Here is a 15,157-nt window from a genome sequence, read left to right as displayed (position 1 = left end):
TGAAATTGCTTAGTCTTTAAAAAAGAAATTGGTGTATGTTAGCATTATACTACAAAATGGCATTCATAATTACAGAGAACTTTATGCTCAATACCAGAGAAGGCACATAATGGCCCAAGATTTTAAACCTAACATTCTCTCCCTTCCCTGGAGTTTGAGAATAGGGAGAAGCACAATTTGTCAGAAAAGTTACCGGAAGATAGTTCATGAATATCTCAACTGAGTTTTACTTTTGCCTGCTTGTAGAATTATGAGCTGGTCAGACCAAAGCTAACTTTTTGAAGGGAATGTCTAAAAGGATAATTTATAAACTTCACCCCCCCCCCAAAAAAAAAGTCTTGCCCAAATTGTATAAGTGAATGAAATTGTTTGAATCTTACCTCCTGAAAAAAAAGTTGTTTTTTTGAGGTGAAAGAGTGGTGGGTTTTATTTTAAAAGACCCTCACGTTGCCTATTAAAAATTCAGTAGATTAATCACAGAAGAAAAAACATAATATGAGAATTGGGCCTCCCCTTCACTCTAGCCTGGATATATAGCTTACTGCTTTATTATTCATTGGTTGTTGAGGAAAAAAAGATCTTTACATCGGCAATTTCCTTGGCCAATGACATAAATTATAATCAACTTGTGTTACCACTTCTGGTGATACTTTATCATTGACACTGAGGGGGTGGTCCCCATCCTACTCTCTGTACCCACCTCAGAGAGAAAAGAGCGGGACCTGTGGGCACCATAACATAGAACTCCCTGGTCAGGACCAGTCTGCTCTCCTTGGCCCAGAGTGATAGCTTTTGGCAGATCCTTGTAACCATGAGCCAGGCAACTGTATTGAGCTGGGGTTTTTCTAGATACTAGCTGGGATGCTCCCAGATGCAGAAAGCGTGCATGTGGACTGCCTGTGCGATTCACTTGATTGCCTCTAAAACTCCAGAGTCCTCAGTAAACATTCCATATGCAAAACTAGCTTATTATTTAGAAAGCTTAATATCTGAGAGAGGTTCTCCAGGGGCACCAGCCCCTAGATTTTCTAGTGGTGGGAAGGAGCATTTGTCATCCAAACCAACAAGCAGTTCCTTCTGTCAACCTCCTGTGTTCAGCAGTTGTCCCACGGACCCAGCATTCTTTTAAAAATTGCTGAACCTAACACCAAATAAAGCGAACATTTCCATATTTTAAAAAATCCAGTTTTGACTGTTTGCTTCTTCACATCAGCTCTGTTTACTATTTGTGCACAGGTTGTCTATTCCCTTTCCTACCCTGGTAGAATCTATGTTTGTGGGGCCAGGGGTGATTTTGGTTTTATCTTTCAATTCCCAGTATTTAACAAAGTGCTTTGTATGTAGCAGGCACTTAATACTTGTTGAAGTTAAGTATGGGACAGTTTTCAAAAGCAGGGTAAGGAAGTAGTATCAGGATGCTTTAAATAAGGAAGTCGCACAAAGAATTAGCCCACATCACTGTCCCTACACATGTTCCCCCCCAACTCTCCCACACACACACACAGAGAGTTGGAGGAACCACAGTTGTGAGGGTGAGCACTTATCACCTCAAACCAATCTTGCCAAGCACAGAGATATGGTATAAAAAAAGAGACCGTGACCAGCCAGACCTACGTGAAAAGGAATAAGAGAAGCTGATGCAGAAGTGCAGGCAGGACTAAAGCAAGTATTTGATTAGAGGTTTATTTGCTCAAGGTTCACCATTTTGTGTTGGAACAGAGCTAGAAGGGGCCTCAGAGCCCATCCTGCCCAACCTTCTCGTTGTACAGATGAGGAAACAAAGGTCCCAAGTTCAACAAGTTTGCCCAAGGCCTCACAGGTAGAAGCCAAAGCCGTTCAGGTTTCTGGCCTCCTTTCTTCCAGACCACAGTCACCTGCCAATGTGTGAGACACCCTCTACGAAGTCATTTCACATCAGCACTAACTGTTCCGTTCGTCTCTTCTCTGCAGCTTTCCATGAAGTATCAGTTTACCCAAAGAAGGAACTTCCTTTCTTTATTCTCTTCACTGCTGGATTATGTTCCTTCACAGCCATGCTGGCCCTCCTGACACATCAGTTCCCAGAGCTTATGGGGGTCTTCGCAAAAGCTGTGAGTACTCTTCAGTATGGAGCCCTCAGGGAAAGCGAGAGCAAAGCCAAAGTGACCCAGAGGGGAAGCCAGCAAGACCCTGCATTTTAGAAATGGAGATGGCCCTGAACTAGCCACTGCCGACTGTTGAGCGCCTGGATTTTCCTTAGTAGCAGAGAAGTTTGAGCATTGAATGTCACTTGTGTGAAAGCTTAGGGAATCTGCAATTAATAATTCCATTTTGTTTATCTCATTTGAATTATATGACATATTTCTAAGCTTAGGCTATTGTAGCTTCTCCCATTCAGTCAATGGAATCTGTATTTTTGAAGTTCATCTAATGAAGACAAATTAAAAATAAAAAGCTATAAATCCTTGGCTTGTTTGAGGAAATGAATTGAAGGGAAGTGCAGAGTTGTACCATCCACTATGGGCTCACATGCGACCCAGACTATTATTAAGCTGATAGGGCTGTTCAAAGGGGAAAGGCACTGCCAGTGAGTCACTTAGTGATTTGGGCAATCTCTAGTAACAGCACAAAAACACATCAGTGGCTATCTTTATAGAAGATGCTTTTCATGAGGTCATTCAATCACCTTAGACAACATGGGCTGGGAGGAGTGGTTTGCAGATTTGCACAAACAAAAGAAATAATAAGAAAACACATTACCAGGGGATTTGGGTTTATCTAGCTCTCCCTTTAAATTTCAAGATAGATACGGTTTAAAAAAAGGGGGGGGGAAGATTTCTAACTTTAGTGGGACTGATTTTTTTTTTTTTAATCAGCCAGGTTAGCAACTTGGGAGGGAGGGGAGGGGTTAACTCATTTTAGCTGCATTGGTGTTGGTTCTTATACAAATCAGTATTCAAACCAAATGTCCCTCCTCCCAGTGATGATTGAAATCTTAAAATCTTGAAACTGGAATGGACCTTAGAGATCATTCAGTACAATCCCTTCACCAATACGAGTCCCTTCTGTCTCTGACATATGGTGTCCAAGCTGAGGCTTGACCACTTCCAGTAAGAGAACTCACTCCTTTACAAGGAATGTATCTGTTGGACAGCTCTAATGCCTAGAAAGTTTGTCCAAATGTATTTTCCTGGGTTTTGTTTTCCACTTGTTGGTCCTATTTCTGCCCCATGAAGTCACATAGAAGCCTTTTCTCTTTCACGTGACAACCCTTCAGGTATTTGAAGACAGCCATCGTTCCCTTCTCTTCCCTAAACAGAAATGTCCCCAAAGCCTTCAGCTGTTTCTCCTATGACATGGTTTATAAACCCTTCACACGCCTCTAAACACACTGCAGTTTATTTATGTCCAATTATCTGTTGAGACTTCCTTCGATTTTCAGCCTAACCACTCAACGTACCCAACTAACAAGTTGCTTCAACTTCAGGGAGATTAAAATCCATTGAGTAAAAGTTAAAGTCAGGATACACTCGCTTCACCATAGATCATCCTCATCCGGTTCAGTACTGAAAAGGACCTTAGTGGTCATCTGCTGTAACACTCTCATTTTACAGTTGAAGGAATCGAAACCCAGCCAAGTTAAAGAACTTGGCCAAGGACATAAAGTGGCAGTGCTGGGATTCTAACCCAGGACCTTTGACTCTCAATACAGCATTCTTTTCACTGCCCCACTCTCAGTGTCCTCTTTTGGTACTCCCCCCAACCTTCCCCTCCACACCCCACCCCCCACAAATCCAAAGACTTATTCAAAAAAGGTTTGTACTTGAATCTTTACCATTCATTAAGATAACATGTTTCACAAAGACTTTGGTTTAGTGTGAGCTGCAACCTGAGTAATATCCAGCCCTGTTGTAAATGCCTGGTTACAATGCAAATCAGTCCCTCCTGTTCAAAACCATTGAACTTCATCCCGTTACCCATGAAAAGGCTTAACTTCAGCTTCTCATCGTATTGTCTGTTCTGGTCGGGGTAAGAGGGGGAGGCAAGGGGTAAAGCCGGAGATGCCATAGTGTGTTTGGCAAGAGGAGGGCAACCATATCTTGAATATGCAGCTATCCCTCCAGTGTCTTGGGGTACTCTACCCATTGTAGACTTCATACCAACTACGGCTCTCCTTTTTCAACTTGTAGGAGCCTTGATTTTATGTCTAGATAAATGTAATGATAAACTTTATGAAATATAAATTAGATTGTAAGCTCCTTGACAGCAGGGACTATGTCTTATTTCATCATTGTATCTTCAGTATCTAGCATAGTGCCTTATGCATAGTAGGTACTTAATAAATGAATTAGGTTGAGTTGAACATAGGCTTCCGAGCTGCTATTTCATGCATGGGTTGTAGTTTGTTCAACTATTCAGGATTGGAAATGATCACTGTTTGTTGTTGTTTTATGTTAGCCCTAACACTGAATCCAGAGGGTCACATTCATCTTACCCTTCATTAAGGTTTAGCAGATTCCAAAATGTAAGAAGGGACTTCATGGAAACTGAAGATGGATTGCCTGGATGAGACAAGCACAATCTCCCTTTGGTTCCCCCCCACCCCCAATGTCTTCTTCACATTCATCACCCCTGTCACCTCATCAGACTCCTCAGACACTCCCCTTAGGTTATCACTGCTGCCCTGTGGGCTGTTTGCAAGCATTTTCAGCTTGTGAAAATGAATTTCTCAGTGTGGACATAGATAATGCCCTTGGGATAATGTCATTTTGTAAGTGCAACCGAGATTGAACGACTACCCATATGCCACCCTGCAAGTTGTGTTGAACTTAAACGTCCAATGTCTTTTTGTGTTTTTCTGTCCACAAACATGTTGCTCTATTGACATTAGAAAGCCCCAAAGAGGTGTGTATTGTTATTGTGAAATAGTAAAAATTAAAGGCATTTAGTTGTTTTAAGAAGGGGGGAGGGGAGGAGGTGATACACCCTGTGATTTAAAACTCTCTCTTCGTATGTTTGGTTACTAAGATAAGGGTCCTCATATAAATAAGTTATCATTCCAGGCCCAGTCTCACACAGAATGTGGGAAGGTCAGCATTCTGACCCTCTCTGCTTTCAAGTGTCCTGTCTCTGCTTCTTCTGTTCTCTGTCCTGAGACTGAGCACCGCCTCCTGCCCCCACTCGGACTTTAGCCTCTCTTCTTCATTTATAGGCCAGAGCCTCTTTGAAGTTAGATATTGATTACAGAGAAATGTCAATTGTCGGATTGCTATAGGGCACCTGGAACTTATTCAGATAAGTAAGGGCATTTCAAATGTTAATGATGCACATTGGGAGCCATGACCTTCTTAGAGATAATGGAATTTCAGGGAAATGAGACTCAAGTGATTGAAGTGTCACTCTTCCTTTTATTTTTATTATTATTATCATTATTATTATTATTTCAGTTGCTTCTTCTCGCCATGAAACACTGATTTAATTGTTGTGAGTTTCAGTTTGAGACTTGACCCATCTGAACAGAAATTTTGAGTGTTGAGATAGATGGGCTGTTTACTCAGGCCCAGGGTGATCTGTTGTGCTTAATTCAGGCTTAACTTTGTAGGTAACTTTTCTTTCCAAGACTATCAATGAAGCTGCTTTTTTTTTTTTCCCCTTTGTTAACTGATCGTGTCCAGAAACACTGACTGGTTGTAAAAACATGAACATCGTCACAGACACAGTGTAGTCAAGTGGATTTGGAGTCAGAAAACCTGGTTTAATAATTACTTGCTCCTCATCCAGCATGACTTTGGGGCAAAGAACCTCTCTCCTCTATACTTAGTCCTGCCTTTTCTTTTTTTTTTTTTCATGCAATAGGGGGTTAAGTGACTTGCCCAGGGTCACACAGCTAGTAAATGTCAAGTGTCTGAGGCCAGATTTGAACTCAGGTACTCCTGAATCCAGGGCCGGTGCTTTAACCACTGTGCCATCTAGCTGCCCCCCAGTCCTGCCTTTTCTTATTGTTAAAATGCATAGACTGTATTACATTGTCTAGATACCCTCTCCCTCTGGATTCTAAATATTACATGGTATGCTAGCTCATCCTTTAAGGAGGACTTCAAGGATGGGGAAAATCATTTCTTTCTGAGAAAATGTTTAGTGCCATCTTTCTGTCATCTCTTTCGTGGCTCTATAAACTATATTTTGGTGAGTGTAAATATTGTGACACCTTTCATCAAAGCCCAGTGACTTAGCAGTTCATTAGTATACCAAATTGAAAATTTAGTCATTCTCAGTAAGCCTCTGGGCTGACATCATTTTGGTGATAGTTTCATAAACTGAGGACCACCTCATTTATCAAAACCCTACCTATTGAAATTTCTTTGCCAGTTGCTATGTGGCCTCTTTTTGTAATCACAGAGCCACAGAGTAAGAAAGAACCTTAGAGATTATTTCATCAAATCTGTACCTGAAAAAGAATCCAATCAACAATATCCATTCTCTAATTGAAAACTACCCATGAAAGGGGAACCCGCTATTTCCCATTCCACTTTTGAACAGTTTTCGTTAAGTGGTTCATTTAACCATGAGCTAAAGTCCACCTCTCTGAAACTTCCATTTCTTGTTCCTGACTCTACTTTTAGACCAAATAGGGAAAAAAAACCCAAAACCGACCAACTAATATGTCCTCCATATGACTACGGTACTTCAATGGGTCCATGATTTCATCATGGTGGGTATTCACTCTACTGGTACAGATCACAGCCTGTCTATAACCTCATCCTGTGTGAGTTTTCTATCTCCTTCCATAAATCCTCCATAGGGACTTGTACCTAATGCAGAGAATTTCACAAGAAAGTTCTGTAAAGGCCATCTAGTCTTACTTACCCTTTAATAATCCCTTAACATCTCTAATAAGTGTGCAACGGGTCTCTTCTTAAAAGCTCCCCTGAGGAAATTAATCAGTTTCCCAAAACAACTCATAACATTTGGGGATAGCTTTAATAATTGGGGAGCTTATTCTTCCATCAAGTCACAATCTGTGTCCCTGCAGTATTATCGATTGCTCCTAGATCTGTCCTCTAAGGCAAAGGCCCAAGTAGTCCAAGTATAATTCTCCTTCCACATGCCAACCCCTCAAGCCTTGGAAGACTGCTGTCCTGTCTACCCCCAAGTCTTGTCTTCTATGGACTCAGCCATCCCCAGTTTCATCAATTCTTCTACACGTGGCATGTTCCTCAGTCAATTTATCATCTTGGTTTCCCTAAGAAAGCACTCCAGCTTGTCATTGCTCTTCTTAAAATGTGGTGCCCAGAACAGAATGATTGGACTGGGAGTATCACCTCTGTCATCCTGGATACTGCAGTACTCAGAATAGTCTAGGATAGGACTTACTTGGTTGTTGGGTTCCACTGCTAATTCATTTTAGATTCACTATCCACTAAGGCTCCTAGTCTTGGTCACACGATCTCATTTATATATGCTTCCCCCATCCTGAATTTGGGTGTTTGGTTTTCTTATTTAAATGTTGAACTTTATTTGCTTCTTTAAAAAAAAGCCTTACGGATGGATGGCCTTTTGTCATCTTAGTCAATTCCTTATGACTCCCTGCCATTCAGAATGGAATCCTCTTATGGAACTAGTATGGGTGGTCAAGGAAAACAAATTAAGGTGTTGGCCAAGTCTGCAAATGTATGCCTAATTCCCCACTTCAGGTCTACCTCTATGCCAAGAGGTGAGAGACATGCTTCACTACCAGTTAGTAGAAGAAAATCACCATTTATCACTGTATTGATCAAAATTTCAAAGCCTTCTATTTCTTTTTTTACGTTACATTATTTTGGACATTATATGAATTGTTGGCTTTCTTTGATGTAGTTTGCTTTGCATTAGTACATGCCAGCATTCCCAAGTTTTTCAGAATTATTCATAAACATTTTATAGCTCAATATTCCATTACATCCAAATGTTCTAATTTATTCAACTATTATTCAGTCGATAGACACCCACTTACAACTTTGCATTTATCCCTCTTATATTTCAACTGTTTATGTTTTGAGGATCCTGTCTTCCATCATTTTATCTGTCCCCTCTCAGCTTTGTGCCATCTTCAAATTCAGTAAGCATGTCTTCTGGGTCTTCATTTATGTCATCATGAAAATCTTAAACATCATAGGACCAAGGATAAATCCCTGGGGCATTTGAATCTTCCAAGCTGTCACCAACCCATTAATTGACTATTCTATGGGTCAAATCATCCAGCCAGTTCCAAACCCACCTAACTGTACAGCCATTTTTTCATATTCTCTCCAAAGATAGCATATAAAGTTTTGCCAGATACTTCACCAAAATCTAGTTAAAATAAGTATGCAACATCCCTCTGATTCACCAGTCCAGTAACCCCAGTGGGGGTGGAGGGATGGGAAAATTAAATGGGTCCAGCGATTAGTCTGGCCAGTTATTCTTTTTTTTCCTGGCCAGTTAACTCTTGATGAAGCCATGGTGGCTTTTAATAACACTTGCTTATTTTATTTTTAACTAAATGTTCACAAATTATACCTTTTATGCTTTAGAGTTTTGTAGGAATCTAAGGCAAAGAGATTTGGCTATAGTATATAGACTCCACTGTCTCACCTTTCAAAAAATCAGGGTATTTGCCCTCCATGATCTCTAAAACCAAAAATAGCAATGCAGCAATCATATCTACTAGTTGTCCGAGTATTCTAGGATGTTGTTCATCTGGGTTCAGTGACTTCAGCTCATGCAAGACATCCAGATACTCTCTCAGTTCATCATTTATCTTGGGTTTCAAGGTGGTTACTGGAGGCCTTCCTCTGAGCCTTTCAATCTTTTATTAAAAATCAGTGCATTACTCAGACTGCATCTCCCTCTGGCTACATGTTCAGCCTACTTCCCTTTGCCATCTTGCATGGCATTTATGTCATGATTACGTGTCACACCATGGATGGCATCCTCTCCAACACTTAGCACATCATTAATCATATGCCACAGGCAACCTGTTGTACTTTCATGTGATTACCCCTTCAGATACCAAAAGACATCATTTCCACCCTATATTTTCTTCAGACTAAATATCCCGTTCTTTCAACCAGTTCTCCTATGAAACGGGGTCTAGTCTTGTGGGCAAAAGTGGAATTTTATAGATGTCACGGACAATTTCCTTTTCCAAATTTCTCCTTGTTGTATTTATGGCATTAGAAGAATTTGTCCCCCAGGATACACCATTATTACTGCTATGACTAGGCTGTCAGACTCAATGGGACCAAGCCTCTGCTCACTATCCTCTGCCTGTAGGTTTTTGAGCACTTCTCTTAAAATGACACATGATGTAGTATCTCACAATTTGGAACACTTGGGAACCCAAGTTACTAAGCACAAATGAGCTATGGATCAGCTAACTTCCTTGTGTTTGTCTGTGTACGACATAGCATGGTGCTTTGCACAAAGTAGGTACTTAAACGTTGGTTGAATTGGATTTCAGTGGGGAGTCATTACATGAAGTTAGGATAAACCTCTGTATAGACACTATGCCTTTTCTGCTAAACCCTTAAAACTTGCAGAACTGAATAGAAATGGGCCAAAGATATTTACCTAGGCTATCAGATGTTTTCCTTATACTTATTGTGTATCCTGTCCTGATTCGTTCTGCTACATTTAGTCATGAGGTATTAATGCCAAGTTATGGATAAAAGTAAGGAGTTAGAAGCAATTGTGGTATAAATGGATGACCTAGCCAGCAATGGCATGGTGCCTTCCCAAGAGACTTTGACTATGGCTCTGATAGCCAAATACTACTATTTTCACTGTGTAGGTTAGGTCTGGTTTTCTGGCAGGTGCTGGTCAGTTTTGCAAATTAGAAACAGTTAAAAAATAGAGTTGGTAAATTAAATCTGATATAAAATACAATATGAACTTATTCTCTCACTTCAACAGATTCTTGGTTTTATAGCAAAATAGAGATAAAAAATTTATTCTGTTGTGTTTTTCTTTAAAGAGACACTGTAAGGTTGACGGGGACAAAGATGCCCTTAGCTAGTTTGGGTTTATTTTTTCAATCCCATTATAGACTACCCAGCACGAGAGCTCTCCAGAGTCTTATCATGGAGTAACGTGACCCTTAGTTCTTAAGGACTATGCCAGTGGACCATAAACTGCAGCATGTGCTACCCAAGTAAGAAATATTTTGACCGCTAGTCCAGTTGGGGATGGTGTGCCTCTTGTCTGGGGACCAGCCTCACTCCATTTAGAAAAGCTCATTAGCCAATTGGTCAGAGTGATAAGCCATGCAGCAAACATTGGGCTGCTCTCATATGTAGTCATGGCAGGCTGACCATTTGTGTCATTGGAGGGAATATCACCCCAATGAAATCTCAGAGCCTTGATGTATTCAATAGAATGCACCTAAAGCAGTTAGGCCCAGGGGAGTTGGATGCAGAAGGCCTGTGTTTTAGTCCCAGTTGTCACAGGTGATAGGCTCAAACCAGTCACTTCATCTATTAGATGTTTGCACTATCTAGAGCAAAGGGGCCCTTTGTAGACACTTTACCCATTCACCTGTCCAAGTCAAAGGGCTGAAATACAGGTTCTGCCATCCAGATTTGGGCTGGATTCTGGGGTCAGAGCGCCTGGGTTTGAATTCTGACTCTGCCACTCGTGAGGCAGTGTGCCCTAATATTAGCATGGGGTGTTTAGAATCTAAAATACCTGTGTTCAAATCTTGCCTTCCACACTGAATATCTGTGTGACTCTCAGTCACTTAACCTGGATGAATCTCAATTCTCACAGCTGTAAATTGATTAGCTGGCCTCTGAGCTTCCCTCTTTCAGGCCGACCACTCTGCGATTTACATTCCCTGTATTTATAAATTAGAAACTGTGCTTCTCTTGGGAGGCTGCCTGCATTGCGAAGGTGTACAGTGCAGAGTACAGATGTGTGTCGTCGCTCTTGGGTGAGGTTTTATCTTCTGACTCTCATGTCTCTCTGGTTTCTTTGCAGTTCCTCAGCACTTTGTTTGCCCCTTTAAATTTCGTCATGGAGAAAGTAGAAAGTATCCTGCCATCCAGTCTGTGGCACCAGCTGACAAGGATCTAAGGGAAACACCCTCCCACCCCTGCCTTCCCCCACCTCTCTGCCCCCCCCCATCCCCAGCATCGACCCGACTGCCATGATATCTTCCATGCCGACTCCTTGTTGACCGCGAGAAAGCATGATTTTTTTAAAGGGAAGCCGTTCTAAGACTTAAAAAAAAATTCTTCATGGATTGTCTGTTCTCATATTAAAAAAAAGTTTTTGTTGTACAAAATACATTGATGTTCAGTTCTATTATATTTTGCCTTCAGAAAAGATAAAAAAAAATCTCAAAAATAAACTTTTGTGTATTGCAGCAACCAGTTGTTTCTTACTAAGTCTTCAAATGTCTTGTAGCTTTTGGTGTCTCCATGGGAAAACAGCCCTCGTACCTTCAGATTCTGAACATAGCATCATGGACGATGGAAGTTAGACCCCTTCACCATCTGTGGCCTAGAAAACTGAACCATTGCTTAAGTCAGGAACACTTTGCTTTTTTGTGTCATAGACTTCCTTGTCAGTCTACTAAAGCTAATGGCTCTCTTCTTTGAATAATGTTTTAAAATAATAAAATTCATAAGATCATGAAAGAAACTAACTGTATTGAAATATAATTATCAAAGTGTTTTTTTTAAACCAGGGGTTAAGAGCCACTGACTTAGTTTTTAATTTAAAATGTAGAAATTCTTTCACCCCCAAATGGACTGTCCTGATAGACCAATAAGTGTGCCAGAAAGATAGAAGGAAATAGCAGGACAACTCTTCACTGAGACTGCTTTTGAGGGTATCCAACTGAGTTGTTTCAGGACCACCTCATTTATTGGTTCATTTGAAAAGTTTTTGTGACATGGAAATTAATTATAAAACTGTAGATTCACAAGTGGAAGGGGACCTTAGGAACCAACTAGTTCAATACCTCCCTCTCCTTTTCCAACTTGAAGAAAATGAGGCCAGCCATGTCAAAATACTTGCCCAGGGTTAAACAGGTAGTAAGTTGTGGAAGCATGACCTCTGATCACAATCTGCATACTATGTTTTACATCTGAGCTGGCTATCATAATGACCTGTGTTTGGAACATGAGCAATTTACCAGTATTGATAATTTGTCATTTAAACATTTTAACTAATAGCTGAATTTTAAAGTTGTCATGATTGTTTGATGACACGTGGATGAGAGAAGTCTGAGTATTTCAACATTCTTACTCTAGTTGACAAGCTACCAATTAAAAAGCCCAGGATAGATCATGTGCAAGAGTTATCTGTGACCACTCAAGGATCTATCTGCTTTGGTGGAAGAAGGACCAGACAACCTACAACCATCATCACTCGAGGAAGACACCTGCTTTTAAATACTTAGAACAATGAAAAGTGGTTCTTAAGAAGTCATTCTTTTATGTCTTTTTTCCCCTCACAATTTCACAGCTAATAAAGGTCACTATTTGCCTAGAAACCAGTTGAAGTAAACAGTACAATGTATCACACAGTCTTCCCTTTTGACTTCTAGTCATCATTTTCCCTGGTTATTTAGGGCATGCCTGCATCTAAGGGAAATAGAGTCACTTCAACAGGTAAGATCTACAGTGAAGAGGGCCACTCCTTCCATCAACACAGAGAGATTATCTCCTACATGAGAGGCACTGTGTAATTTGCCAAACTAAGATAAATAGGATGCAGTTCTTCCCTCTTATAAAACCTGCAGTCTAGAAGGGAAGAGGAGGACATGTATGCAAAATACACCATAGAATGTGATAAGTACTATGACTATGAGATAAAAGAAAAACCCAAAATGCCGAGTGATTTCAGAGGAAGGTGAGGTTTCTTTCTGCTGGAAAGATCAGGAAAGGATTGTGGACGCTGTCATGAAGGCAAGAAAATATGGGATGTGACAAGTAGGCCAGTTTGGCTGGGATGTGCAGTATGGGTGAGGAAATGATGTTCGATAAGATTGGAGCAAGGTGGTGGAGGGCCTTAAATCCTAAACTGAACAATTTAGGCTTAATTTGTAGGAGACAGCAGAGAGCCACTGAGGTTTTTAAGAAGAGAGATTCCACAGAGGATGCTGATTCAAGAGAGATGGGATGATCTTAATTGAAATTCTTACACTGCAACCACAAATAATTATGATGAGGATGCAGGAAATTAATTGATCATTTCAGGTTTTAAAAGGCTTATAATATAGATGTAAACAATAGTAGATAATGGCAGTGTGACTTAAGAAAAAGAGAGAGTTGGCCTCAAAACCAAAACATCCTGGGAAGACCACTTAGCCTCTCGGTGTTAAAGGGACCAGGAGGTTTGTTGTTCAGTTGTTGAGTCATGTCCTATTCATGACCCCGTAGACCATACTGTCCTTGGGGTTTTCTTGGCAAAGATACTGAAATGATTGACCATTTCCTTCTCCAGTGGATTAAAGGAATTAGAGGCTAGGTGACTTATCCAAGGTCACACAGCTAGTATGGCTGAATTTTACCTCAGGGCTTCCTGACTCCAGGCCCAGTGCTCTATCCACTGAGCCATCCAGCTGCCTCTTGAGAAGATACCAAACCCTATTTGTAAAGGGAATTTCCTTTTCTGAGAGTTTCAAATACCAATGCAATCACAGGCCCAGTCCCAATCCCGGTGATCAGCTAAGCTTAACACTAACCTCAGAATAAGCTGAAGCTTGTACTGAATGATAAGGACACCAAAAGTAATGGAGCACTGAATTTGGTGTTGGAGCACCTATATTTGAACCTGGCTCTGCCTCTTACATAATGCTCAGTTTCCTCATCTGTATACTGAGGATGTTGGATTAAATAACCTCTAAGACCCCCTCACACCTTTAAATCTAAACCCATCTACCTTTTATTAAGGGTAAGAGGAAGAAAAAAATCACAAGATTGTTACTTGGGGTGAATTGGAGAATAAAGATTTTTAAAAGGTAGAATTCTTGGACCCTTATTATTGCTTCTGGTTCCTCTACCCCCACCCCCCAAGGAGAATCATCTTCAGACAGGGAAGGATAGAACAAGAAGAGTAAAGAGGCCTTTGAAACCCAAGATAAAGAGGGAGTTAATGGGAGAATTCAACTGACTTCAATGGGTTCAAATCACCAGGCCCAAAGGAAGGACGGATAGCTAGAAGGGACCTAGAGTGCCTGGGATTCCACTCCCTCAGTTTACAAAAAGGGAAGTCAATTGTTGAACAAGTTATCATGAGTCGAGCTAGGAGATGATAGGTATGAGCTGTGAATTACACATCAAAGTTTCATTTAGGCAGCAGGTTCATGTATTTCATGAACGTAGGAGATAAAAAATGTAGATTTTTAGCACTAATAAAATCATTTCACAATTGAAAAAAAAATCATGCTATGTGAGGATCGATTGAAGGAACCAGGGATATTTATACTGCAGGAGAAAAGACTTTGTTAAAGGGACATGACATTTAATTGTCTAAAGATTGGGCAGCTAGGGGGTACAGTGGATAGAGCACAAAACCTGGAATCAGGGAGACTCATCTAGTCCACGTCATTAACTAGATTGTTGTTTGTTGTTGTTTGTCCTTCATTCTGGAAGAGGATCAGTGCTATGAGGAGGGTTATGTCTTAACTTGTAAGTGAATTGGATTTAAGGGAGGCAGTACTTTACAAAGTGTAAGGAGGTCACACTGACACTAAGTGGTGGAGCCAGGATTTATCTCCAGGACAGCTAGATGGTGCAATGGATAGAGTGTGGGCCTCAAGTCAGAAAGACTCATCTTCCTGAGTTCAAATCTGGCCTCAGATACTAGCTGTGTGTTCCTGAGCAAGTCACTTGACCCATGAGCTGGAGAAGGAAATAGCAAATCACTCCAATATCTTTGCCTCATGAAGAGTCAATCATGACTAAAAAGGTTAAATAATAACAAAAAGCTAAAGATCTATTGTGTGGAAGAGGAATTGGCCTTATTTTGCTCAGATCCACATAGTAGAACTGGGAACAATAGAAGGAAGTTGGAGAAAGGCATAGTTTAGCTCAAAGTAAGGAAAGACTTCCAACTATCAGAGGTCTCCAAAGGTAGAATGGGGTTCCTCAGGGGGGTAGGGAGTTCCTTATTACTGGAGGTCTTCAAGAAAAACTAGATGATCATTTTC

At 40.7% G+C, this 15,157-nt stretch overlaps 1 protein-coding gene across 1 annotated transcript in view; it reads left to right on the top strand.

Annotated features, from left to right (window-relative positions):
• The window catches only part of ST7 (suppression of tumorigenicity 7), a 283,882-nt gene extending 272,321 nt beyond the window's left edge, over positions 1–11,561 (top strand). The window contains 2 exon segments of the mRNA XM_043968041.1: positions 1,951–2,090; positions 10,975–11,561. Of these exon segments, the coding sequence (XP_043823976.1) occupies positions 1,951–2,090; positions 10,975–11,070 (236 nt within the window). The 3' untranslated portion in view covers positions 11,071–11,561.
• The last annotated feature ends 3,596 nt before the right edge of the window (positions 11,562–15,157 follow it).

This window comes from Dromiciops gliroides, chromosome 5 (genome assembly GCF_019393635.1).
Source record: "Dromiciops gliroides isolate mDroGli1 chromosome 5, mDroGli1.pri, whole genome shotgun sequence".
NCBI lineage: Eukaryota > Metazoa > Chordata > Mammalia > Microbiotheria > Microbiotheriidae > Dromiciops > Dromiciops gliroides.
The sequence above is the reverse complement of the archived record's forward strand: the minus strand, read 5'-3'. Positions and strand labels throughout refer to the sequence as shown.